Raw genomic sequence first — 27,914 nt, forward strand, 5'->3', positions numbered from 1 at the left:
TGGGTAGTGAGGTTAATATGCTAAATATAAAGAAACATCAACAGCTGTGAGGCTTGCCAAAGTTTACTGTATTACTTTGGCAATTGGCTAACCTCAAAACCCTGCTACCTCCCAATGCTTTCTGACTGACAAAATGAAGTCATCTTTGCTGAGGGTTTGGGTTGATTTAATTAGAATAAATTTAACAAGGTGTAGAACAGAATACCAAACTCTGGGTAGACTGAAGCTTTTCTTTGACAACAGTTATGTATATATTTCCTAAAACTAGCATAAAGCTGTGATGTTTGGTATATAACAATAATTAGCAATCTGATGTTTTGCCTTCTAAAGTAACAGTACCAATGAATTAATGCCTACCCCTTTCATCACATGCACTGATCTATCAAAAAAAGTTAAAAGAAGCAGACCATTACTCCTATTTGTTCCCTTTCTTAAAAAGCAGTTTTCAGGAGCTGAAACAGGACTTAACATTATGAAATGTCACACGCAAATATTTCAGTTTGCTGCTAAATGCTAGCCCATTTTCTATGATTAATGCAAACATCCCTTTTATTGGCAACTTAACACACACACACATACAGTATAGTTTAAAATTCCAGAGGCTTAAAGCAAATGTGCCTGTGCAAATTTTATAGCAGGTCTACAAAGCTGCACTGCTTGTCTATACTGGCACTCATCTGTTCAATATTCACAAATAAAACAGTACGGTGAGAACACCCGCTAAGCACAACTACTGTGAGCAGGTTGGTGACATCCCTTTGTTTTTTCCTGTGGGAGGGAGGGGTAAAAACTATCCTAGGCTACAAGCCACTGGGGATGGTTTACACAGATTTCATTCCAAATGTTTCCTGAGAGGCATACACCATGTACAGGAATCCGTCCTCGTCCTTTTCACTTTCATACACCTCCGAAATTGGTGTTGAAACGCTCACCATGCTGTGTCCATTCACCAGTAAGAAGAAAGCTTGATTGGAATTCAGCTGCAGCCGACGCCTAGAAGACAGGAAACTGAATGGACACTTCCCTTGGAACATGGCTAACAAATTTAAATGCAGAAGCAAAATACAAAAAAAGAACTGCCTTTGGAAATTCCAGGTTTAGCAACAGTCTCCTCCTTTGCCACATCCAAGAATCACATGAATACCAGAAAGCATGTGTGATTAGAGCACTTCTGATGGCAGCCTCCTCATCCAAGCAACATCAGAGGGGAGGGACTTGCAACTACACTGATCTTATAAAGCCTCAAGTGAGACACTAAGGCCAGCTGTGTTGCCTAAGAGGAAGGACAACACTGCTAGAGATAATGTGCATGTTAGGTTGTTGCTTTTAGATGCTAACCACCCATTTTAACCATTTCAATGGACTACAGAGCACATCAGTGCCAGCTACAGCAAGGAGTTTACTCAGTAACGGGCATCACACTCCAGAATTATAAAGAGCCCATATAATCAAGTTCCCTTTCTGTGAAGAGTTACCAATAGAGACGGAAAGCTGTGTCAGCGTAATTCCTGTTACGATCAAGCATCGGCAAATATGCTTGCCATGCAGAGTGTGGCACTGCTCCGTATCAAGCAACCATCCTAACTTTGAAGTTGCAGAGGTGGGCAGGGATTGTCTGCTGAAGATCTCTGCCACCTTCCAAGTTGGGTGGAAAACTGGCAGCTGCATGGCAAAGGCAGACCGGAAGAGCCTTGGCTCTAACAGAACCAACACAGCATCCCTCCCCCCACCAAAAAAACCACCTAGCCTCTTTCCTGTTCCTACCACTTCCTAGAGGCGTACAGAACAACTACAGGCAGTGGCACTGAACAAAGCATTCCCCACTCAACCTCCGAGAAGTTGTGGCACCTTCAGGCAATGGAGCCCAACCATGCACACTCCCTGCCAGGCTTTTCTGTAGGAAGGAGGGAGGCTTAGCAAGACCAGTTTTTGTTTGTTTGTTTGTTTTTGCTTTGCCAACAAGTAGGTCAAACACTCTGGACCTTTGCTATGATTGTTACTTGACTTTTTTAAAAAACTCACTTGGGAAACCCTTAACATATAGCACAAGCTACTGTCCTGAATGAGAGACCTTTCAGTAAAGCAGGTAGGTTAGATACCTGATAATCTTGATAAGCTCACTCATGTTGACATGATCTGGGACCAGAAACTTTGTTTTATCCAGAATGGGAAGTTGCTTTTCTCCTTTATACCTTTCAATGATTACCTGGAGGAAAATGGTAAAGTTAGGACTTATAATTTAGGACTTTTCAGTATGGTGAGCCACAGGCATATTCTTGCTAGATACCTATGGGTTTGTTTAATGCAATTCTACTTTGTACTACAGTGGTTTATAATTTTATTATTTCTATCATTTTATTGTATGCCACCTTGCATTTTTAATGAGGCTCAGCATTGAAATTCTTAAAACAAACCCAGTCACCTGAATTGAGCTGTGAAAAGGAGCTGCAATAGAGAAGACCCAGCCTTGTGGGGAGAACTAATTCCATTCCTGGCACAGGTTTGCAGTGAAAGGCTAGCGTGCCCTCCTCCCCACCTGTCACCCCAATTTCAGCCCCTTCTCTTCTCCATTCAGTTATGCATAAACAGGGCAAGAGGACTACAATCAGGAAAACTTGGGAGCAGCAAACAATTGACTTCTGTTATGTAAAATGAAATGGAGGGAGAAAATAAAAATCTTAACTAGGGCAAATATCTTTGCAGCCTCTAGTATGGATGATTTCACTGCTAGTCCCCAAAGTGCACGTGTTGCCACTACCTATCAGGTTATTTCCCTGATTTCTCACCAAATGACAAATAGAGTTGAAAGTCTACTCACTGGTATCTTTGTAGGATGCTGCTCTCGAATAAGTCTGACATCTTCTACTCTTTGTTCTACAGGGGAGAAAAAGAAAGTTGTACTTAAATGCTTGAAGAGGCAGTGTTGTCAGATATATAATATCTACACAGAACAACCTGTTATATTGATGTTTCATTGCCCTGGAAGAGAAGCACACACAGAGGCAGCAGTTTGTAGGAAGGGTAGGATATAAATCAAATAAATAAATCATAAGCAGAATGAGAGGCGCTTAAACCACACCCACATTAGTATACCCAAGCTGATCGCATTAGAAGCAAGGTTAACTGGCAGTCTTTCTAGATCAGGGTGGGAATGCAACTCAAGCGCTGCTGAAAATTCATGCAGGGAATGAAGAAGCTAGAGTGGAAAGGGGGATGCACAAGAGAAAAAGGGGTACTTTCCCACTTTTGACTGTAGCCCCACAAATGAAGCTGCTAACTGATGCCACCCCCCACCATACCTGTGTGCTAGTAGAAATTCTGCAGCACAATTTATTAACAGGAAGGGTGGGGACAACTTAAGACAAACGGGGGGGGGGGGGGAGAGAAAATGCCATCTGAAAAATAAAGAAGCATAACCCTTCATAGTGAAAAGTTAAAGCAGGCAAGTTAAGTTGAAGAAAAAGAAAAAAGTTGAGCTTAGTTGGTTTAAAGGCACAGAGTAGTACAACAAATCTGCTAAGGCTGAAGTAGTTCTAAATCTGAGAGCATTTGGGAAGCCCAAGGACCCAGTGTGAGGGCCATGGGAAAGGAGCAAACACAACAAAGAGTCTTATCGCATAAGACTAGACTAGAGCCCACTTCACAGCTTATGTCATAATGAAATGTTAGTTTTAAGGTGCTACAAGACTCTTTGTTTTTACTGCTAAAAGGACTAGAAGTTAGTGAGAAAACATGGCTATCCCCTCGAGGAAAAGTGCTCTATGTAAATTAAAAGTATAAAATATTAATTTCATCAAAGAATTTTAAATATATCTTATAGTTATTGCATTCTTAAAGCTAAAGAGCTTCCACTAGGTTTCCCCACCCCCCGCCTAGAGGACTGTTGGTGTCCAAAACTCCTTTGCAAAGGAAAACAAACAGCTAGAACGACCTTTACTTTCGTTTTCAGCGGCACAGCAGCAAAACAAAGCCTCAATTCTTTTTCCACTCCAACATGCAAGCAGGAAAACCAGTTTAAACAGAACAAAAACAGTAACAACAAAAGCAACAGCCTGAGTCTTCCTGTATTTCTTTTTTAAGTGATAGTAATAACTAAGGGACATTTACAGTAGAACCTAACTAGGGCTTGTTACATCAGGATTTTTGGATCATATTACGAAGCTGAAACTTGGTGGACTTGGCTGGAAGGCTAGCTAATTCACAAGCCTTTGCTACAGCCAATATTTGTTATTTAATCTGTCACTAACTCCTGAGAGGTGGAGGTAATTGCCCAACGTTGTTCCCAAAACTTCCTGCTTCAGTCTGGAGGTCACCCTCTGTTTTGGTCATCAACAGTATTAGGAAAATTGCAGCCCAATGATTCAACATTACCCTCTGCTTCCTCACATAACAACAAACTGACACAGCAGATCGGAGACAAACAAATCCATGGAATCCAAACAGTTGAACTGCTTAAAGTTGTGCAGGCAATACCCAGGAAAGAATAGGGAAGGGGATCCGTCATAAGTACTGAATACTTTCACATTGCTAAGGGATAAAGCCTGGGAATGAAACTACAAACACATGCAGCATCCAGACAAGAAGTTCTACACTACAGCATCCAGCATATACGGTAATCTGGCCTTCTCACATTCAAAATACTATATACTCAAGATAAACAGCACCATCTCCAGTGTTTTGACAACTGATCAACAAAGGGAGGCCCCACCACCCTCTAAGTGCTGGGGGTGAGGGGAAAGGGGTGCTACAGCAGAGTGCAGAGCAGGCACGATGCCAGGCAGGGAAAGAGGCTGGCACCGGGGGGGGGCTGTTTACTCCTCTGGCTCTTGAGCTCCACGGAAGCCGGCAGAGCCGTCAACAGGCCCTGCATTCGCCTCAAACACAACACCTCAGGCCCCTCCAACCCCGGCCTCCAACCACCAACAGTCATCCTCAGGGCTAGCCTTCAATCCTTAAGGGGTTTCAAGGGGGGGGAGTAATGCAAGGGGGTCCTCCTTACACTCCCAATTTGGGGTGGGGGAATAACAGTCATGGTGCGTGGTGAATCACTCTGCCCAAGATCCAGATCTAGGAGATGGGGAGAAAGGAGCTTACTGTATTAAAGGGAAGGGGGATACGACTGTGCCACCAACCCATAAACCCGCCCCCCATGGCCGACGGGGAGTGCGATTATAGGCCAAGCACCTTCTCAAGGACCTCCATGAGGGAATAAGGGGAGAAGCTTCATCCCCCCCCCCAAAAAAAATGAGAGGGGGTGTTTTGCCTTTTCCTCAACTCTTCTTCCCTTGCCCCAGCGACACCCACTTACCCTCTCCCCACCGCCACACATATAGCACACATAGCGCCCGCCGCCACGTTCATGGACCATGTCCCCAGCTCTTCACCGTTCCCTACTTCTGAGTATCCCCCCTCCAGTCACCAAGCTCCCCCCCCCGCACTCAAGTCCGCCTCGCAGGTGTTCCCTTGGCCACCCCACTTGATGTGGTGCGTCTCTCCCCAACGCCCCCCCCCGACTCAGTAACAGCCCCCTCTTGCCCCCCCCAGGAGCTAACGCACAGGCCCTTCCCCCACCGAAAGTGCGTCGCTGCTTGAAGCTCTTTTCCGAGGGCATCGCGGCGGCGGCGACTGGCTCCTCCTCCACCTCCTTCGACTCTCTCCCCTCTCAGCGGCGCGGACCATCCACACCAAAACCCTCGTCCGCGATCAGCTGACCGACGAAGCCCCGCCTCTCCCGAGCTGATTGCGTCACAGGGAGGGAGGGACAGACGGACGAAGGAAGGGAAAGCGAGAGGCCGGGCATTCGTAGGCTTCGCCGCGCGGTAGTGCGCGTGCGTAGCGACGGAAGCCCGACGCCTCAAGCAAGGAAGAGGAGAGGAGAAGGAGGGGAGTCGACGTTGGTGACGCGAGCGCGCCTGCGCAGGCGAAACGAGCCGCGGGCGGGGGAGTCAGAAGCTGAGCCTGCCGCAGGGCGGTGCCAAAACAGTGACTTCATCGCGCACAAACGCAGCCCCGCCCATCGCCATGGTTACCATGTCACCCTCCCCGGAGGAAGAGAAGGCCTCTGGTTTGGTTTTGCTGCAATTTCCATATTAAAGAAAGAAGTTCCCCTCATCAAGCACCTGGGGCGGGATCTGATCTCACAGATAAAGATCTGGAGCGCATCAAGTAATACTAGAGAGCGGGGGGGGGTATTCTGAACATATGCAAAACACTTTCCTCCCCGTCTCCAATGTGCAATTGAAAGCTCACAAACAGGACCTGATAGCACTGCCCTCTCCTATGTTATTTCTCTGTAACTGGTATTCAGATGCATGCCGCCTCTAATCCTGGGGGTATCATGGATATCCTTCCCTTAATTTGCCTAATCTCTTTTCAAAACCATCTATCTGAGGCCATTACCACATTTTATGGGCACAAATGCCGTTGTTTATGTGTTGTGTTGTGTGAAGAAATAGTTCCTTTTGTTTGCTCTAAATCTCCCACCATTCAGCTTTATTGGATGATTCCAGGTTCTAGTATTATGGTGGGGGGGGCATACCTTCCATAATAATTCTTTTCATATTTAAGGTGACACAACCTTAAATATTTTTCTAGTGCTTTGCTTCTAGAAAAAAGGTGCAGGTACTGTGTACCCTCTGAGTACCACCAGAAAAAACACTGTTTCTCTCTCTAACTTGTCTCTGTTATTGCATTTGTGGCCAAGAAAGGAATGCCAAATCCATTGCAAGATGCTCTGACTGTGTTCTACAATAGCAGATCAGCAGACATTTAATTACTGATTACTCAAAGCCAAGTATTTCCTGTAACTGCATAAGCCTAACATTATAAGGACACTTACAAGTGTGATATCCTTGAACTCTAATAAGACATGTCATACATTTTATCCGAAGAAGAACTTGTTTTGTTTTTCCCCTTTCCCAGCCACGTGGATCTCATTGGCTATGACTAGTTTGAAGGAGTGGTCTGCTCAAAACAACACTGGAAAAGGAACTGGCATAGTTGTTTGACAGAGTCTTTATACTCTGAAGTCGGATGTCAATTTCAGAGGAACTTCCAGTATGCAGCTGAAACAGAACAAAGAGGCAGTTTGACAGACAGCTGTGGGACTTCTCCTTGCCAAACTCTGATCCCAGAGACAAAAACAAATTAATAATATATCTCCAACAACAGATAAGTGACATAAAGCTTTATTGAATTCCAGAGCCATCTGGTTGCCCACTGGAAAATGAGATGCTGGGCTTTGATCTGATGTGTGTTTGGGTAACTGTTGGGCCCATACACCTGGCAAGGTTCACTGGGGCTTAATAATAATAATAAAAAAAATTTATTTATATCCTGCCCTCCCCAGCCGAAGCTGGGCTCATGGCGGCTAACAACAGGCTTGATGCCTGCCCTGCCTTCCCTGCTGCAGTAAGTGCCACTGAGCCTACCACCACCACCAATCACTCCCCCACAGTCCCCAGATGCCAGCTGGCTCTATTAATGTTTGAAGTTTCACTCTCACCACATCAATCATCTGTTAGGTGGTATGAAAGAAGAGGTGACGGGGCACATAGCAGGTGACTGACCCTGAATGCAGGTTGCCAGTGCTACATAACTCCACTCCCAGTGAGGCTTCCTTGGACCCAGAACCAGCCTGTCCTCCCCATGCCTAACTTTGTTCGGGTTACATATACAGTAAAAGGAGTCGCTAAACTAGTACTGTATGGGGCCATGTAGGCAAGGAACTGAGCACCCATTCTATTAATAGGCTTTTATTTTTATCATAATGAAAGTAAATAATAATAATAATAATAATCTATTATTTATACCCCACTCATTTGGCTGGGTTTCCCAGCCACTCTGGGTGGCTCCCAACAGAAGAAAAATAATGATGATGCAATAAAACATCAAACATGAAAAACTTCCCTTTGGAACACTGCTCCTAGGTAATTCAGACAAGCACCTACAATTTTTTTCCCCCATTGGCTTATCTTATGTCATTTTATTTTAATTCTGTTTCTCATGCCTTGCTTTCCCTCCTCCCCTCTGCTCTGTCACATAGAGATTTTCTTGGCATGCTGCTTTTACATGTATATTTACAGCCTTCAGAGTTATAAACTTAGTATTTATTTTTTAAAAAAATGCACATGAAAACTCTCATGATCTAGAAATCCTGTGCCAATTTGTTACACGGCTGTGATCTCAGCACCTGCAATCATACATATATAATTTCCCTCCACTCTGCATATCAGCACCCTTAAATCATTTATTGACGAAGGGCTAGCTATCTTCCCCCAAAGTAGCTGAGTGGGAACTGTGGTAGCTTGAAGTTAAGTTTTGTCTTAAAGGTGTTGTTTGCATCAACAGAAGTATCGTGTCCAGATCAAGGGAAGTAATAGTACCACTCTATTCTGCCTTGGTCAGACCACACCTGGAATACTGTGTCCAATTCTGGGCACCACAATCTAAGAAGAATATTGCCAAGCTGGAACGTGTGTGGAGGAGGGCAACCAAGATGGTCAAGGGTCTGGAAACCAAGCCTTATGCTGAATGGTTGAGGGAGTTGTGTATGTTTAGGCTGGAAAAGAGAAGACTAAGAGGAGATACGACAGCCACTTTCAAATATCTCAAGGGCTGTCACATGGAATATGGAGCAAGATTGTTTTCTGCTGCTCTAGAAAGTAGGGCCTAAACCATGTATTCAAATGGACAAGAAAGGAGATTCTGACTAAAAATTAGGAAGAACTTTCTACCAGTAAGAGCTGATCAATAGTGGAACAACATCGGAAGGTGGTGAGCTCTCCTTCCTTGGAGGCTTTTCAACAGAGGTTGGGTGGCCATTTGTCAGGAATTCTTTAGCTGAGATTCTTGTATTGCAGAGGTTTGGACTGGATGGCCCTCGAGTCCCTTCCAACCTTACGATTCTATGATTCTGTGGTGTGAAACGTGGCAGGCTTGGCTCAGCAATATGGTTGTTGATGACAGAAGCAAATCCTTGATTTCCTTGTCTCTGTTGCACAAGCAGGGAAAATGGGAAAAAACTCCATCCAAAAGAAGCTTTGCCTTTTAGTAGTAGAGTTCTTTGTCCCACCAACTTCCAGGGTGTCTCCGGACTCCCAGCTTTCGGATTTCATCATAGACGAAGATGAGAAGGCCATAGGGTAGCGGCACCAGCCACCACTGGAATCTTATAGGCATAAAGTTGAAGATGTTGGGCATCCCAGGGCAGTAGCAGAGGAAGCAGCCCAGGCAGAGCTGGAACACGATGGCTATCACCAAGACTTTGTTCCGGAAGAATCCCTGCTGGAAGACAGAAAGGCGTCGCGTTTTGCGGATGAGCACATCGGCGATCTGGCACATCTCAATGCTGATGAAGAAGACGGTGTAGCAGGTGTACTCCTGGTACAGGCGCTGCCCAAAAGTCCACTCTTGTCCGTAGCTATCCTGAACATCTTGGATATGGTCGTTCTCCCAGGCTGCCCGAAGGCCCACACACTTCAGTGGGTACCAGCCTTCCTGGGCCATGGCGGTGAAGTAGTCGGTGAAGCCGGCAAAGGACTGGATGGCTCCGATCTGGAAGTAGGAATAGACCGCTAGCGCTTCATTGACCAGACGGTCCCGTCGAGGGTTGCGTGGTTTCAGGTGCATGATGTCGCTCTCAGCCCTTTCATAGGCCAGGGAAACTGAGGGGAAAATGTCTGTGCACAGCTCGATAAACAGGATGGTGATACAACCCAGGGGGAGTGGGACACTGACAGTGATGTAGATCAGATAGGGTGTCAGCTCTGGGATGTTCTTGGTTAGGGTGTACGCGATGGATTTCTTGAGATTGTCAAAGATCAGGCGCCCTTGCTCGACGCCAGTGACGATGGAGGCAAAATTGTCATCCAGCAGGATCATGTCAGCAGCGTTCTTGGCTGCGTCGGATCCAGCAATGCCCATTGCCACACCAATGTCAGCTTTCTTCAGCGCTGGGGAATCATTCACCCCATCTCCTGTTACTGCCACAATAGCACCCAATTTTTGACAGCTTTCCACAATGATGAGCTTTTGTTGTGGGGAGGTGCGAGCAAAGACCATCTCTGGGTGCATTTTGAGGATCTCCACCAACTCCTCGGTCTCCATGTCTTTCAGCTGGCCCCCATTGACCACACAGGCTCGGGCGTCCCGCTTGTTGACTTGCTCCACGGGAATGCGCAGGCAGGTGGCGATATCTTCGACCGTTTCGCTGCCCTCAGAGATGATGCCCACACTGGCAGCAATGGCCTTTGCAGTGATGGGATGGTCTCCTGTCACCATGATCACCCGGATGCCAGCTGTGTGGCATTTCATGATGGCGTCGGGCACAGTGGCTCTGGGTGGATCAATCATGGAGATAAGGCCTGCAAAGCAGAGCCCACTGGTGGGGAAGTTCATCTCGTCGCTGTCGAAGTTGTAGCCGCGTGGGAACTCGCTCTGGGGAAGGTACAGGTGGCAGAAGCCCAGTACACGCTCGCCCAGCCCGCCAAGGTCCATGTAAGCTGTTTGGAAAGCCTCCTTCCACTGTTCGTCGAGGGGCAGCTCTTGACCCTTGATCATGATGGTGGAGCACCGTTCCAGGATGCACTCGGGAGCTCCTTTCATCACCATCAGGTAGCGCTGGTCTCGAGGGTCGTCGAGCTCATGGATGGAGAGCTGGAACTTGTTGGTAGAGTTGAAGGGGATCTCGCAGGCTTTCTTGTAGTGGTCCCGGTACTCCATCACGTTGCCCAGGGTGATCTCGGAGAACTTCAGCAGGGCTGTCTCTGAGGCGTCTCCGATGACGATCCGCTCTCCTCTTCTTTCCCGTAGGCAGAGATGGGGACAGCAGCGGTAAAGTTGGGGCTCCTTTTTCTTTCTTTCTTTTTCTTCCTCTTTCCCCCCTCCCTCTTTGCGTTAGCTTCACTGTCCTCCTGGTTTTGGAGCTCCTCTCGGCTGTTGGGGGGGTGGTCGGGTGCCTTTCCGGCTCAATCAAGGTTGTGGGGGGGTGTTTTGGCTCCTTTGATAGACGCCCCGGGCACCCCCAATTCCTCTCCGCTGGCAGTGCTGGCGGCAGCAGTCCTGGGAGTCCGGGAGTCAGCCAGACAGAGCCTTTTACTCTGGCTGGCTTCAGGAGCTCTTTTCTGCTGTTGCAGCCGCCATGCTGCCTCGCCGGAAGTCCAAGCACCTACAATTTTGATATTTCATTGCCTGCTGAAAACATTATGTTTTGCCAAGCGTTTTTAGATAATTAAGGGACACGGGTGGCTTGCCAGTCAGAAGGTTGGTGGTGGTCCCAGCGCCTGCCAACCTAGCAGTTTGAAAGCACATCAAAGTGCAAGTAGATAAATAAGTACCACTCCGGCGGAAAGGTAAATGGCGTTTCCGTGCACTGCTGTGGTTCGCCAGAAGCAGCTTAGTCATGCTGGCCACATGACCCGGAAGCTGTCTGCGGACAAACCTCAGCTCCCTCGGCCAGTAAAGCAAGATGAGCGCCGCAACTCCAAAGTCGTCTGCAACTGGACCTAACGGTCAGGAGTCCCTTTACCTTTACCTTTAGATAATTAATTTGATTCATTGTTGGTCTTTCAATCTGTATTTTATAATTTTGTTAGATTTTATTGTATCCCACTGTGATTTTTAAAAAATTAATTGGCTCTTTATAAACTTTTTAATAAATAAAAATAACAGAAAAACCTCCAGCACATTAACAGTAATACATTGAGGCAAACTACTGTACAATGTTCAATCTCTCTTGGTTAAATGTATTCCTTTGTATGATTTGAGAAACTGAGCACCCATTTCAGACAAGCCTGAGAACGAGGAGGCTGTGAGTTTATAGAAACCTCTCTAGTTTGCACTGAGCTTAGTTTTGTCTCAGAATGAAGTCCCATATTACAGATGGGTAAGCAAGTAATGATGAGTAAAGCTACCATCCAAGAGAATGAGTGTGATTATGACTGTCTCCCATGTGGTAAATTTTTAAAGGATATTGATTTTTTAAATGCTTTGACTCAGAGCCATTGGCTTGTGGATTGCTGACTGCTTGTGCAACTAGATAATATCAGCAACCTTGCAGTGCAATTTTACTCAGAAGTAAGTCCTACTGAATTCAGTGCAACATACTTTCAGGTAAATGTGCATAGGATTGCAGTGTTAGATATTTCCAATGTTGTACTCCTTTGCACTGATACCTAGGAGCAAGCACCCTGGATTACAGTAGGACCTACTTCTGAGTATACAGTCATATAGAACCACACTGTATAATATTGTTGCCTGCCACTCAATTGCCAAGTGGTGCGATGTTCCAGGGTTTCCAGGCACACTTACCCAGGGTCTGTGTTTCCTTTTGGAAAGGTGGCACAGTGGAGACTGTGGTGTTTTTATGATACATGGCTTATTTACACATATAACCTGAGCCTACAATGGAGTGGTTCACAACATTAACACTCCATGAGGGTCTTGCTTTTCCCATATGTGCAGCCCTGGATTCAAACAGACAATAGCCATGGCTCTGCCTGTTGCTTAGCATCTTGCTCACATAACTGCTAACTCTCTCTTAGCTGCGTGGCTTTATCTGTAGGGGGAGGGAGAGGCCTCATTCATTTGCCTTTTTAGACAGAGTTCTGTGGTCCTTTGTTGTTCTTAACGGCACATCCCCAGGCTATCGCCTCATGAGGAACTTGTTGTTGTTGTTTAGTCGTGTCCGACTCTTCCTGACCCCATGGACCAGAGCACACCAAGCACTCCTGTCTTCCACTGCCTCCCGCAGTTTGGTCAAACTCATGCTGGTAGCTTCGAGAACACTGTCCAACCATCCCGTCCTCTGTCGTCCCCTTCTCCTTGTGCCCTCCATCTTTCCCAACATCAGGGTCTTTTCCAGGGAGTCTTCTCTTCTCATGAGGTGGCCAAAGTATTGGAGCCTCAGCTTCACAATCTGTCCTTCCAGTGAACACTCAGGGCTGATTTCCTTAAGAATGGAGAGGTTTGATCTTCTTGCAGTCCATGGGACTCTCAAGAGTCTTCTCCAGCACCATAATTCAAAAGCATCAGTTCTTTGGCGATCAGCCTTGTTTATGGTCCAGCTCTCACTTCCATACATCACTACTGGGAAAACCATAGCTGTAACTATACGGACCTTTGTTGGCAGTGATCCCCTTCATGGATCACTACCTTGCCGTGGTGAAGGGGCTTGAATAACTCAGAGAAGCTATGAGCTATGCCGTGCAGGGCCACCCAAGATGGACAGGTCATAGTGGAGAGTTTTGACCAAACGTGATCCACCTAGAGCAGGAACCAGCAAGCCACTCCAGTATCCCTGCCAAGAAAACTCCATGGATGAAGACAACAGGCATGAGGAAGTTAGCCTTGCTTAATTAGCTTTTAACACTTGCTGATTCAAAGTATTGTCTACCACACAGCTTAATACACATGGATCTGGCGTAATACGCATGAGTCCTGGTTTTAACACTCCAAGCATTGATTAATTTCTAACACTAGTTTATTCAAGAGATTATAATGGTCTAGCACCCACAAACTCATAACAATATCTCTGATAGGACACCTGCGCCTTGAACCTTAATAAATGACTGCTACTTGTTTAATTTTGTATCAGATATAGACAGACAGACAGATGATAGAGATACAGTTATATATCAGAGATTAGATATATATCTATATAGTTTATATTGTTTGTGTGTGTTTACATACATATACAGACACACACACACACACACACACACACACACACACTCCTTGCATTATTTATTGTGGTGTGCTGGTTCTTCCCAGAGGAAACCCGTTAGAATTGTACCGCACCAAGCTAGTCAATTTTTGAAAAGTCTTATAACTAATCTTTCTAAAGTGGAGGTTTTTTTTTAAAAAAAGAAATATATATTATTTATATGCAGATATATATTATAAATATAAACTTTTATAATTTACCATTGAGCCATGTCGCCATGTACGAAGAAAATGGTGATTATTTGCCTGGTCAGGGATTTCGTAACGGTTTTCAAACCACAAAGTTATTTGCAATGACAACTGTTTTGTAGTGTAGAGCTGTGAATCCGGATGCCGCTTTTACATGCCTTGGAGTTTCGGGGGAGAGGTTTGACGAAATCCATACGAGCTACGCAAGGATTAAAACTCACCCATATTTTATTTTTTTGCTGGTGGCTATCAAGAAGGTTTTGCCGAGCCACTTTTCGCAGGAGCCTCGTTGGCGCAGTAGGCAGCGCGTCAGTCTCATAATCTGAAGGTCGTGAGTTCGAGCCTCACACGGGGCAAGCCTACTTTTTTATTTCTGCCCCGTAACAGCTACTCGTTCAGTTTACCGTTAGCCAGCAATGCTGGGGGATTCGGGGGTGGCAAACGCTGCCGTCCATTCATGGTAAGAAGTAACTATGGAGGAGAGTCGTAAAAAGAAGAAGAATGCGACATTTTAACTGTTGCCTCTATATTGCCCCACCCCTTGTAGCGCGCAACTGCAAAGGAGAATTTACTGTTCCACGAAGACAACAAGCACACATATCCTTAGCACGGATGCTTAACTGTGATTCCTGCTCCTCCCGATCAAGTAAATCAATAAAAATACTTAACAGAGGTTCTGCCCCGCTACGCCCATCCTTCCAACTCGACAATTCGATGCGCCTATGATTCTATGTATACGATGTGGCGCAAAGGTGTAGAATAGGCTGCACTGGGGCTGTGCCATTTTGCGTAGAAAGAGTTCACACGGCGATGCTACTCGGACATCAACTTACTTAACCATGCTCTGGATTTAGGTAATTGCAGAAATATTAACTCCGAGTTTATTTTTAATTCCACCTCCCCCCGCCCTTCAACCATTTGGCCATCTTTTCCGCTTCAAAAACAGGCTAGCACTGGATCACTAAATGAAAGGTTTTAATGATCCAAAGTCGATTATTTACAGGGCCTTCTCTCCCTCTCAGCTTTTTCACTTTCTGCCTCTCGGGCAAAAAAAACCAAAAACTCCATTGATAATAAGAACAGGATTAGCCGTATGAGTAAACAAAGAAGGCGGAGCTACAAGGCCAAAGAGGCGGGGCTTTTCGATTGCCTTCTTGCGGGCGTATTCTGCAGTGCATCTATCACGGCCGGGTGGGCGTAGCCAGGCGGCCCTGCGTTTCATCCAATAGCAGCTCGGGAGGGCGTGGCCACGTTGACAGCCAACAACCGAGTAGGGAGGCTAAGGGAAAGGGAAAAGGGCTGGGACGGCCTTGTCCGGGCTGGAGCCTGAAGGATAGGGAAGAACGCGGCCCTGATTGGCGAAAGGCCCCAGCCAATGAGGGCGCGGGGAGGGCGCGCTTGATTGGCGGAGGACTGCAGGCCACGGGGCGGATCCCGCCTGCGATTGGCTGGGAGGCGGGGCCCGACGCGTGCCGGCGACCCCCGACTGTCAGCGCGAGCGAGGAGAAAGCGCAGCTGAGGCGCTCGCCCCGTTGGTCCGTCATGGCGGTCTGCGCTCGGCTTTGCGGCGTGGGCCCGGCGCGGGGCTGCCGGCGGCGGGGGGCTCAGCAAAAGGGGGCGGCGGGCGACAGCAGCGAGCCAGACACGGACCCTGAGGAGGGAGGCGGCGGCGGTTGCGGGGAGGCGGCGGCGGCGGCGGAGGACGACGACGCTGCCGAGGAGCGCATCGAGGGGGCGGCCTTGGCCGAGAGCAGCCCTCGCGGCCGGGCTCCGCTCTCGCTCCTCGACCTCCCACCGGAGCTGCTGGTGCAGATATTCGGCTCCTTGCCCGGCACCGACCTGCCCAACCTGGCCCTCGTCTGCAGCGCCTTCAGGCGCATCCTCCGCACCGACACCATCTGGCGCCGGAGGTGCAAAGAAGGTGAGCTTCTTCCCTCCGTGTGTGGGTAGCAACCCGCACCCATTTCTGAGGCGACCCGAATCCTCTTTCTCCATCTCTCTCTCTCCCCCAATATAGCACAGGAGTAGAAGGGGAGTTTTGTCCATGCCCACAGACAGATGCGCAGACCTGGATCTCTGCAAGGCTTGGTATGAAGAAGTTTAAGGTGGGAGGAGGAAGCAGTAATGAAGAGAGCTGATTTGGGTGGAGGAGCTGCAGAAGGGGTGCAGGTTAAAGGAAGGAGGCAAAGCCTCAAAATAGAGGAAAATAAGGCTCAAGTTGCAGAGAGTTGGAAGCCTTAAATCTAGTGAGTTCATTTATCTCACCAAACAATGGTGGGGGTCATAGGCTGCATACACACTACGCCTTTAAAGCAAATTCCGCCACTCCAGAGAATCCTGAGAAGTGTAGTTAACTCCTCACAGATCTTCAATTATCAATACCCGGCCTTAACAGTCCCCAGGATTCTTAGAGGGAGGAACTTTGAATGTGATTTAAATATATGGTATGTTCACAGCCTGGGTAGGTCAGATGATGCCAACAGAAGAGGATACCATGTGGCACTGGTGTTTTCGCTTGGGAAATGAATGCTGGTAGTTCAGATGAAAAAAAACAGCAAAGGGCTGGCTGGTGGCACCTTAAAGACAAACAGATTTTTATTGTGGCAAAAGCTTTCATGGGCTACAGGTGAATTCATCAGATCAAAAGCTGGTACTCACAAATGCTTCTGCCACACAGCAGTCTCAATAACAGAGACTCATCTGCTGATTGACCAACTAAAGAACGGGAAAGCCCCCGGAATTGACTGTATACCAGCGGAACTTTTTAAAACCAATGCGAACTGGTGGGCCCCCTTGCTAGCCTCTCTGTTCACATATATAGATAGAACTGCACAGATTCCACACGACTGGGGGACTTCCATCATTATTCCCATTTACAAGAAAGGCTCGAGGGACGATCCCTCCAACTATAGACCTATAAGCCTCCTGAATATAATAAGTAAATTATACGCTAAACACCTCAGCGAGAAACTGTGCGAATGGATAGAAAGAGCGAAGATTCTTGATGATGCACAGGCAGGATTTAGACAGGGGAGATCCACAATGGATCACTGCCTGATCCTACAGCACCTAGCTGAGAAATACACGTCGCACCACAATCACCACCTATTCGCAGCATTTGTAGATTTTAAAGCAGCCTTTGACTCCATCCCAAGAACCCGACTCTGGGACAAACTTAACAAATCATCCATAGACCGACGTCTGCTGCTACTAATATACAAATTGTACAACAACACACGACTTCGTATAAGATGCAGCCAAGAAGGTCAACTCTCTAATTTCATTAGAACAACAAAGGGAGTTAAACAAGGATGCATTTTGGCCCCCTTTTTGTTCAACATCTATATAAACTCCCTAATAGACCACCTACAAGGAGCGGATACACACGCCCCAAAATTAGCAGACAAAAAACTGCCTATCCTACTCTATGCAGACGATGCGGTTATATTGTCCCAGACTCAGATGGGCCTCAAAAGAGCTCTTAACAGCTTATCCCAATACTGTAGAGAAGAGAAATTAACAGTGAACTACCAAAAAACAAAAATCATGGTTTTCTCTAACAAAAGAAAAATATACAGATGGAATTTAGACAATCAGGAGATTGAACAAGTGACATGCTTTAAATATCTAGGAGTTATATTCCAAGCATCAAGGAAGAAGACTGCCCACATAAATTACAGCTCCTCTACAGCACAAAAAAGTACAACAGCAATCCTAAGATTCCATCGTACAACGGGAGGAAATTTCATTCCTGCTACAATTAAACTATTCGTTGCAAAACCAACAGCACAAATACTATACGGCGCACCACTCGTCTCCCTCTCTAATCTAGACCCATATGAAAAGATACAATCAGGTTTCCTTAGATCACTCCTGCAAACACCTAAATGCGTCCCAAACGCCGCCCTACGACTGGAAGCGGGCTTATACAGCATTAAAGCCAAAGTATGGATAAGAACCTTATGCACTTGGCTAAGACTTAACAACTCGCCGGCTGGACTACTTTCCCTGATGCTTCTTGACAAATTCCAATCTAGTTGGTTGAAGGGCACTCTCAGAAAACTGGCCACATATGGTCTCTCCCCAGAGTATCTATTAAGTTTAGAAAGGGGAAGGGCCAAGAACATAATCAAAGAAAGACTCAGGGACATTGAAGCCCAAAATGACTTTAATCAACTTCCGATAACTTACAAACTTCTATATAACCCCCAAAGGCCCCATCTAGCAAACTATCTCAAAGATCTAGACAACGCTAAACACCGATGGGCATTTTCCAGGGCCCGCTTTAACGCTCTCCCTTCAGCTCTTCTAGAGGGAAGATACAATAAAATACCGATCGAACAAAGATTATGTCCCTGTAACAGCAATGAAATCGAAACCATTGGGCATGTCATCTTATACTGCCCATTATATCGAGACTCAAGAAAAGAGCTGATCGAACCAATTCTGAGGAAAATACCTCGCAGTACAGACGACACCTATATCAGACACCTCTTAGCTGACAAAGAGCCCGAAATTAACAGGTCCGTGGCAAAGTACTGTTACATTGCAACAAGAATAAGACGAGCAATGATGTCAACAACGGAGTTCAAATTGTAAACATCGAAGGAACGATAATAAACAGTAGCGACACCTGAATTGAATTTTTAAAACTTTAAAAGTCAAAACCTGGTTATAAATATAAGCACCAATTCTGTGAATTGGCCATATTACTACTGTATTTGTAGCACAATACTACTTTTAATGTCATATTTTTATAAATTGCTTCCTGGTCACTGACCGTATTAAAGATATTTGATTTGATTTGATTTGCTTCTGCCACAGTAAATCTGTTAGTTTTTAAAGTACTGCAGGAGTCTTTGCCTCTTGCAGTGCAAACAACAGGCAGAGCTACTTTTTCTGAAGTTCTTACTATCCAGACTATCTGTAACTTGGGAAACCCATAAAATCAAAGCTTTAAAAACATCAGGGTAATTGAATTAGAAGCAGGGCAGCTGAAATTTGCTTAAAAGACTGGAGGCATAGGAGTGTATTGCACTGTGACCTTTTATCTTTTAAAGTACCAGAGCTTTTTTTGTTTGTTTGTTTGTTTGAATGTAGCCTACCTTGAAACTTGTGAAGGGATATTTAGAAATTATTTACTCCACCTCTTCAACAGAAGGTTGCAAGACAGTTTACAGCATAACAACTGTGCAACACACAAACTTAAAAGGATAATGGAGCTGAGGCATGGAGAATTCTGCCTTGACATAGTAGATTGATTTATGACCTCCAGGTCTTTCCCTATCCTGTGATTCTGTAATTCTTGTAATACCATTCACATCTATGTTTCGAGATTGAGCATATCAGCAGCATGGCGCATGCCTAAAAATGGGCAGCCTAAATTAGATGAGAGCGGAGAGAGCAGGAATGGAAACATAGGTGGATTTGGGAAGATTTAGTGAAAGTACAGTTAAGACAGAATTCAGGAAGTTCAGGAGAAGCTGTTCTCAAAAACATGGATCTCAAATCCTATGAGCCACTGGGAAAGAAAGTAGTCTAGAAACTTAGGCTTCAGTACAAAGTGAAGTAGACCAGAGGAAGGCTCTGCTGTATCTAGCTTGTAAACTGAGGTACAAGAAAAATTGCTGATAAAAAAATACTGATAGAATACTGAGTTATCCAGAAAATAGATAGAGACTAGTTTTGACATCAACTCTTTTATAGATTGCTCTAGTAATGTAAAATGCTGGCATTTATAGAACTCCACTTCAGTCTTATGAGGTACGAATACATGTAAATCACAAACCAATGACATAAACTAGGTCTGTACAACTGTGTCGCAGCAAGCTAAGAACAGCCCAGCAACTATGTACTGTGAACTATTGGGTACTTGGCCATCTCCCCAATTATATATTTTTTTATTATAGGTGGCAAATAACACAAGGAAGCTACCCTTCAGTAGCTTCAGGGCCAACCTGCCCATGAGGCAGTTTTCTCAGGGTGGCAAACTCCAGCTGCTGCCTCTTTCCCTGTGTGCCTGCTGCTGCACACCCACCCAGTGGCGCAGGGTGGCAGTGGGTACTCAGGTGGGTCACAACAGGCATGCAGTGGCAGCATTTTCTGTTTTGCCTCTAGTGGCAAAATGTCCTGGGCTGTCCCTGGATGGGAGTCATTTGGCTTGGTGAGTTGCAAGTTGGCAAAACATGAGGCAACTATACATGTTATTTACATGTTAAAAGGTCCATCCCATCAGCTTTTATTTATTTAGCTTGCTATTGGATTGAGAGTGATGAACCCAGGCATGGAGGTATCCCTTAGTAGCTCCTCAGTTTTCTCAAATCAACACTTGGGATGAAGAGTGCTGCTGCGCTCACCTGGGAAATACGAGGGCCAAGATGATACTGAGAGTTCAAAGACTAGGGTGAAGTTTGTGGTATGAAGGATACATTGATGGCAGGTGTCATTCATGCATCTTGTACCCGCACTGCTAAATTTGGGAACCCCAACCGCAATACATTTAAGGCGATTGCTTGCCTGCTGCGATTGGTACTCTATTGAACATTTCCCAGCAAGATCACATCCTGCCATGCACTTTTTGTTCCTCTTCTTCATATTGCAAATAGATTCATGCCCTCTGGCCCATTAGTGAGGACCCACACCAGCTGTATCTGTTGCCAGCTATGAAGTCATGCTTTTTGGCCTTGCCAAGAAGAACTTTGGGGTTGGACATCTGAGTGCAGCCAGTAACTGCATTTGGGTGAGCTGGAGACTTTGGGTACATTAAGAATGCTGTCTGCAGCTGCAAGAACTTATTTCTAATTTGTTTGATAGCCTCATTTGAGGATATTTGCCAACATTGACTCATCCTTGTGGATAGGCTTGGAACACACTTTAAATGGATTTTGCATCATGTTGCCTCAGCTTGCTGCATTCTTTCTTGCCTGGCATGATTTTGGGCAAGTGCCATCTTAGTTCCATCACAGTTATTGGGGAAAATAAAGGGGTGGCATCTTTCTTTGTGCCACTGAATGTCATGGCAGTTGTACACAGAGGCCTCATCAGTTTTCTAAATTGGGCACAAAGCTCTGTTTTCCGTAAGCCTTTTCTATAGCTGGAAGGGATATTCCTGGTTGTCTAAATCTAATATAGCCCCCATCCATAAAACAGAATATCTGAATCTTCAAGGGTCTTAATGTCTGCCCTGCCAAGACAGATTATTATCTAATGACCTGCTTGCATGGAGCTAGGAAAAAAATAGATAACAAAAACCATAACCTAATTTATGGTTAAATATGGATTGTCTGTTCTTGGATATAATTTTATACCCTTTTTTTGGAATTAATCAGCCATTTTCTTTTATGAGAAAGGCTTGGATCGTTGTATGTTTTTCCCAATGTAGAAAATAATAAAGAAAGCAGCAAATAAACATAAACAGACCATGCTTGGCAGACCCAAACCACAGGTTCAGCTAGAGAGTTTTGCTATTGCACAGTTGTTGGTAGTGGTGGAGTTGGTGTTTTTAACTTCTGGTTTGGGTTGACGTCAGAGCTAAGATGCCAGACAGTGTGATAATAGGTTTTGGGTTACTGGCATGCAAGCTACTGGAGTCAGATAAGACATGGTTGCCATCCAGTGTGGTGCATGTTTATTTATTTGTTTATTTTCCATTTAGAAACACATATTTGAGTGTGAGATGATCAAACTCAATATTTTAGCCACAAAGAATGTGATTTTACCATCTTCACAGCCATTCAATACAGCATTTTGTATTGCTGTATTATGGCACTAATATAAGTGCTTATATAGAAGCCACATGTTGCAGATGCTGCCTAATTCTGCTTCTTATGACAGAATCCCATTCATGCAGATAGCATTGTCTCTGAAGCCCCCTAGTCAGTAGCATTGTCTCTGAAGCCTTGCAGTCAGTTTTGCAATAATCACCAAGACAGAAATGTTTATTTCTTTTTCACCACCGCCCACTATTAAATGTGTCAGCATCTTATTATGGCCTTATTTTGTCCTCAGAGGGTTTCCCTCCTTAAAAACCCAAGCTCTGCCATGTGTCAGAAATTACAAGTTTTTTTAATGGCCTTTCTCTCTTTTAGTTACGGTATCTGAAGAAGTGTGCATGCACACGAAAGCTCATACCAATGACAAACTTAGTTGGTCTTTAAGGTGCTACTGGAAGGAATTTTTTAATTTTGTTTCTCTCTTGTAGTTCATCAAGAAGAGAGAGATTTCCCCAAGCATGTCCAACTTAGCCTGAATACCTCAGTTGGTTTGAATATGGTGCTGATAACACCAAAGTTGCAGGTTTGATTCCCATATGGAACAGCTACCTATTCCTGCATTGTGGGGAATTTGACTAGATGATTCATAGCACATGTGGGCAACTAGACCATGGCAGTTGGCACTCAATGCAGCAATTCCAGAGCGGCTTGGAGTACACTTGTGGGTCATGCTGGTAACTGCCTACATTGCGTTGTCTGTGTGTTTGTTCCCTTTTACTTTTTTGGAGTTTGTGAGTAAGTAGATTCTGCGATTTTTATGGAGCTGTGGATTTCAATTCACTTTTCGGGCAAAGCTATAAATAGGTGGTACTGACTGTTCCCCGTCCTCCCTGTAGCTCAGCTTACCTTGATTAATCAACAGTTTCCAAGCTCCATTTGTTTGTTTTTAAATGCTAAGTGATTTGACCTTTGTCTTTAAAAGAAAGTGTCCAGGGTGTGGCAGTGAGCCCTCCTGGCAAAGTGAATAGTGGCTTGAGTTCAACAGAGGACATGAATGGCTAACAAACAACTTGCTTTGCAGATTCCTGTAGCTTTAGAATGCAAGACAGGGTGACTGAAGCTATTAGGATTAGACTGCAGTTGAACCAGCTGTTCCACCCTGACCGCAAGCACTTTGCTGTTCATTGAAATGGATGGAACAAGCCTGGCCCACACCTGATAGCTAATAGGGAAGTCCTAGTGCAGGGGTCAGCAAACTTTTTCAGCAGGGAGCCGGTCCACTGTCCCTCAGATCTTGTGGGGGACCGGACTATATTTTGAAAAAACTAATGAACGAATTCCTATGCCCCACAAATAACCCAGAGATGCATTTTAAATAAAAGCACACATTCTACTCATGTAAAAACACGCTGAATCCCGGATGATCCGTGGGCCAGATTTAGAAGGGATTGGGCCGGATCCGTCCTCCGGGCCTTAGTTTGCCTACCCATGCCCTAGTGAGTTAGACCTTTGCTCATGTAGAGTAGATAAGCAAAGGTGTTTCCTCACACCAAGAAGGAATTTACTCCAGATCAGACTAGCAGTGACTTTGGATGTGTTCTGCCCGAGTATGCAGTGTTCGCTTTGATTTATCTGGCTGGAGCTACTTGTTGAGCAAGTATCTCTGTTGGGCACCTGCTTGTGGCAGAGGAGGGTCCGGACTATGGCAGGAGTAGTGGGTAACCTTGCCTTTGAACAGGGTGTTTTCAGCCTTTCCTGCTAGTACAGACTTAAAGCATGGCTATTTTCTCTAATTTTGTTAATTTAATCAGATTTTTGTCATCCAAGGAGCTCAGGAAGAGGGTATTTTTCTCTTCTCCAAGGTCACCCAGTGAGCTTCTTTGCAAAATGGGGATTTGAACCCTAATCTCCCCAGAAGATGTCCAGATTGTAGTATGTGGTTTCTGTTTGTTGCTAGGAGTATACATTTCTATCTGCATAGAACAGCTTTAATATTTAATTTTCTCTGGTGATTTGCAGCAGCGAGAGTGGTTGTTTGTGTGTTTTAATAGCCTTAAGGGTAACAGTGCAGTATTTCTCACAGAAAAAAGCAACAGCCTATTGTAAGAAGCAAAAAGGATATTGATTTTTCTAGAGGTCTGTAGCTATATCAAATACTCTGAGTTTTTTTACCCCAGTATCCAGTCCCCACCCCATCACCCCCGGTATCCAGAATAAATGACTATTATACTTGGCTTTACAGTATTCAGAGCACTTAACATACATTATCTCACTGAAACCTTACAACAATCCTGCATAGTAGAAAAACAGTAATGGTCACCAGATTGGAAAAGGCTGCTTTAACATGTCTAAAATTGCTATGTGCCGTACATTGATTAAGGCTGCAATCCTGTACACACAGCTGGAAGTCGCATTGCTCAGTTAAACTTCTGACTACTCTAAAAATAAAATAGGGCTGGGTTAACCATACTGGTGGCCCTTGTAGCTATTGAATTATCAGAGCAAATCTGAATCATAAGAGAGCAAGATTGGCAAAGCCTGAGGACTGTTGTCTTGGTGCTGGATAGCTCACTCTTGTGTAAATACAGGTTTTGTTTTTGTTTTTTTAATTTGGTGTGAGTTAAAGGAGTAACTTTTCAGATATAAGGGTGATCTGTGTGCATTTGAGCCTATTGAGAGATCTTTGATTGGATCAGCTTCTTGGTACAATTTTTTAAAAATTGACCTTTTCCACTTCATATTGTTCCTCTCACCAGCCATTGCTAAGGGACCTACTCACTAATGCCCAGAGTGCTTGCCTTAACCTGCACCCAGATCTAAAAGTCTTTTGCCCCTTATACTGGAAACCTATTTGTTGTGTTATAGTTCTGCTCAGTGTTTGAATCTCCCATTGTTCTAGGCGCATTTTGCGACAGGGAATTTCATTAGTGCGAGCAGCTTCTGAGCTCTGGGCACAGTACTGCCCCTAAGATTTTAGATTAAAACTGCAGAGTAGAAGGAAAGGAGGACCTTTTTCTGCCTCCCCACTTCCAGCTTCTCTCTGAAGACTGGAGAAGAGCCCCCCCTTAAGAATATTAGGGGGTGAGCAGGGGAAGGACTAGACCATGTGAAAAATGGACATAATATTTTAGCTGCAATTTATTTATTTTGAGCTTTGTATTACGAAGAGTCGGACACGACTAAATGACTAAACAACAACAACATTACAGATATTGTTATAAGTGTGCCTAGACATTCCATTGTTGTTTCCATAACGTAGGTTTAAGGTGCCATTTGGCTCTTAGCTTTCATATCTCCGTTTCTAACCCAGGTTCTCTTTAAAATAGTGTGTGACAGTCTCTCTTAGAGGTATGTGCAAATAAACACATCATATGGTGTACCCTGCAATGGCTTCTGCAAGTCAGAGGCTGTGATCACTAATTTAGAAATGGGTAAACCCTCAGCCACTATAGTTATGGATGAGCTTTGTGTCAGAAGATCTATGGTGTCTGATGTCTAGCAGGTGCTAGAAGTGTAAAGCTGCAGTTTAAATCTTCTACTTTAGAAAGCTGATCTGATTTTAACTAGTACATCTAAGGCCTGGAAGAAATAGACTCTTGGTACTGGTAGATGGGCATGTGGTCTGTAGTGGCTGTGGGTGCCTTCCGTTTTGTCATTTATTTCCTCCCCCAGGGTGGTTGTATTAGTTTTGTAAATTGACCTAACTCCTGTGAATTGTTTTTCTTTTTCAAAATGTAGCAAAAGCCATTTGTGTGTGTTTATAGTTAGAAACATCCAGCAATACGCAGTGCAATAAACTGAGAGGGTGCCATTGCCGTGGCATTGATTGGCAAGGGAGCAGGCTGCACTGTGCCCATGTTCCAAAACACTCAGGGATCCTTCATTACATGGGATTGGTGGGGACCAATCCTGCTGAATGCTTAGAATTTTGATGCTGGGGGTTAGAAATGTGATCACGCACCCCCCCCCCCGCAACAAGTTCTGTTTAAATTTACAGTAAAGAGCAGCTGCCACAATGTGTTCCCTTGGAAGTCAACTGTAGCTCACTAGCCATGTGTTGTGGCCTAACATTCTCATCCCCTGCTACGCCATGATTTTGTTTTGTTTTTTGCAAATCTTGGCAGCCATAGTAAAACAAGACATATTAAGTCATATACACGTGGAGTCAGTAGCATGGCGGGTGGGCGGGCAGAGTCTGTTCCAAATGCACTGGTATGCCATTAATGTCATTTTATAGAAGTGGAAATGGAAGCTGAATAACCCAGTTTTAAAAGCTTTTTTCCCCAATGAGTTTTATTAAGTTTCAATATTTTTAATCTATAAAATCAAGATGCAATTTCATCTTTTCTCTTTATTTTTATCAACATCCCACCCCATTTTCCTTTTCTTTTTCTTTTTCTTTTCTTATTACCGGTAGTTTCCCCAATTTTTAATAAATCAGTGCCAAATTACATCAAATTTAATACAATTTCCCCAAAAACTTGACTTCCCACTCTTCGTTCTAGGTGTGTCCTCTTTCCCCCCATTGCTGCTTGAAATTACATTATATTCAATTTACAATTATTAATTATTATTTGATCAATTCCTGCTCATATATTTACATAACAATAACATATTCCCTTAAAGAACAAAAGAGGTTATCCACTTTAAAGCATTACTTATTACTTCTATATTAACTTTTCTTTCTTTTCTTTTTTCTTTTTTAAATTAATCTTTATTGGTTTAAAATCAGAACATACACACAACAAAAGCTTGCAAAAGGGAATAAAGAAAAAGGAAAGAAGACAAAAGCAGCACGATACATCTCTTACAAACAAAAAACAGTAGAACAATACATCACAAATTCACAGAAATGTTCCGACCATCAACTTCCAACTTCCTTGATATGGGTTCTTTGTTTTCCTAATTACTTGCCTCTATTTTTCAATAAACTCTGTCTTTATTAAATATTGTTTGGCTTCTTTATACCTTAATCAATTCTGAGTGTTATTCGAAGCATTCTAAAGTTTTTTTATGGGGACACTGTTCTTTTGAATATTGTCTATAGATCTCCCATTCTCTTTTGAACTTTTGGGTTGATTGATCTCTGATCTTTTTTGTCATATACAGTATGCTAGTTTCATGTATTCAAGCATTTTTACTTGCCACTCCTCTTTTGATGGAGTTTTATCTCCTTTCCATCCCTTGGCAATCAGCATCCTTGCCACCATTGTTGCATTAAAAAAAAAAATCCTTCTTTTCTCCCTTGGGATGTCTGATGCCATTATGCCTAATAGGAAGGTTTCAGGTTTCTTATTGAACGTTATTTTGAACAGTTTTTTAAAAAAATTATTGTATATAAGTTCCCAAAAGCTCTTTATTTTTTTTGCAACCCTACCACATGGGGTACATCATGCCATCTAACTCTCTGTACCTCCAGCATAAATTTGAGTTGTTTCTGTACATTTTGGACAGTTTGTTGGGGGTGATGTACCACCTGTATAGCATCTTCATAAAATTTTCTTTTATAGTGAACAGGCCGTGAATTTCAATTCCCTTCTCCATAAATTTTCCCATTCCTCCATTTGAATATTGTAACCAAATCTTTCATCCTCTTAACCATGACTGATTTTACCTCTTCTTCCTTTACTTCCAAATCTAATAATAATCTGTACATTTTGGAAAGTTGTTTTTCTTTATTTTTTAATAAACCTTTTTCTAATTCCAAAATTTCCATCACAAAACCTATTTTTTTATCAGCCTTAAAGTTTTTCAATTGGTGGTATTGTAACTAACCTGTAAGATTTTTTCAGTTTTAGCTGGGTTTTATCCTCTTCTAATAAATCTTTGTATGTTCCCCAATTCTTATTCATGTTTTGTTTTCTTTCCTGTGAAGGCTTCAAGTGGAGATAACCACCAGGGTTATCCCATATTTATCCCATACACCATATAGTGATTTCCTTAACACGTGATTCAAAAAAACCCCTGTGAACCCTTACTTTCCCATAACAACAAAGACAAGCCGCTTTCCTTTCTTTTCCTCTTGCGTGTGCTGCCATCTGTGTCTATCTTCTCCACCATCCATCACCTTTCAGTCATTATTCATCTTCACTTTTCCAGTCTACACTCCTCCAAGCCAGTGTCCATTTCCTGTCCAGTTCCATATTGTTTTGCAATTCATGTTGTCTCCACAGCATTTGCACCACCCCGTTTTCCATGGAGTTGTTGTTTCTCCCCTTCTGCTGCACCCTATCTTCTATATATTAAATCACAATATTATAATCTAATTACTTCTGTTGCTCATAGCTCAAA

General features: G+C 44.2%; 4 protein-coding genes and 1 long non-coding RNA gene across 6 annotated transcripts in view; 2 read left to right on the top strand and 3 right to left on the bottom strand.

Moving 5' to 3' along the window:
* The window catches only part of FANCA (FA complementation group A), a 257,965-nt gene that overhangs the window by 130,179 nt on the left and 99,872 nt on the right, over window positions 1–27,914 (bottom strand). The gene's annotated exons all lie outside the window — the stretch shown is intronic.
* On the bottom strand, window positions 532–5,823 carry MAP1LC3B (microtubule associated protein 1 light chain 3 beta). Its single transcript, XM_083626394.1, has 4 exons — window positions 5,572–5,823; window positions 2,819–2,874; window positions 2,100–2,206; window positions 532–993 (listed from the first exon to the last, which is right to left on the bottom strand). Exons 1-4 carry the CDS (start codon window positions 5,609–5,611, stop codon window positions 822–824), a joined length of 375 nt encoding a protein of 124 aa, XP_083482520.1. The 5' UTR covers window positions 5,612–5,823; the 3' UTR covers window positions 532–821.
* On the top strand, window positions 6,019–7,942 carry LOC310768388. Its single transcript, XR_014551300.1, has 3 exons — window positions 6,019–6,165; window positions 6,922–7,299; window positions 7,380–7,942. It is a non-coding gene; the product is annotated as an uncharacterized lncRNA (long non-coding RNA).
* LOC310768129 (potassium-transporting ATPase alpha chain 1-like) lies at window positions 7,970–15,455 on the bottom strand (the record flags this gene model as incomplete). Its single annotated transcript, XM_083625843.1, has 2 exons — window positions 7,970–10,801; window positions 15,310–15,455. 2 exons carry the CDS (start codon window positions 15,453–15,455, stop codon window positions 9,049–9,051), a joined length of 1,899 nt encoding a protein of 632 aa, XP_083481969.1. The 3' UTR covers window positions 7,970–9,048.
* FBXO31 (F-box protein 31) overlaps window positions 15,408–27,914 on the top strand; it is a 29,048-nt gene continuing 16,541 nt past the window's right edge. Inside the window, exon 1 of one of the 2 annotated variants that reach the window (XM_083625896.1) lies at window positions 15,408–15,832. In XM_083625896.1, the coding sequence (XP_083482022.1) occupies window positions 15,454–15,832 (379 nt within the window). In that variant the 5' untranslated portion in view covers window positions 15,408–15,453. The remainder of the gene's footprint in view (window positions 15,833–27,914) is intronic. The other variant, XM_083625895.1, reaches the window with a different exon arrangement.

Source organism: Podarcis filfolensis (assembly GCF_964270895.1).
Source record: "Podarcis filfolensis genome assembly, chromosome: 8".
In the NCBI taxonomy this organism is placed as follows: domain Eukaryota; kingdom Metazoa; phylum Chordata; class Lepidosauria; order Squamata; family Lacertidae; genus Podarcis; species Podarcis filfolensis.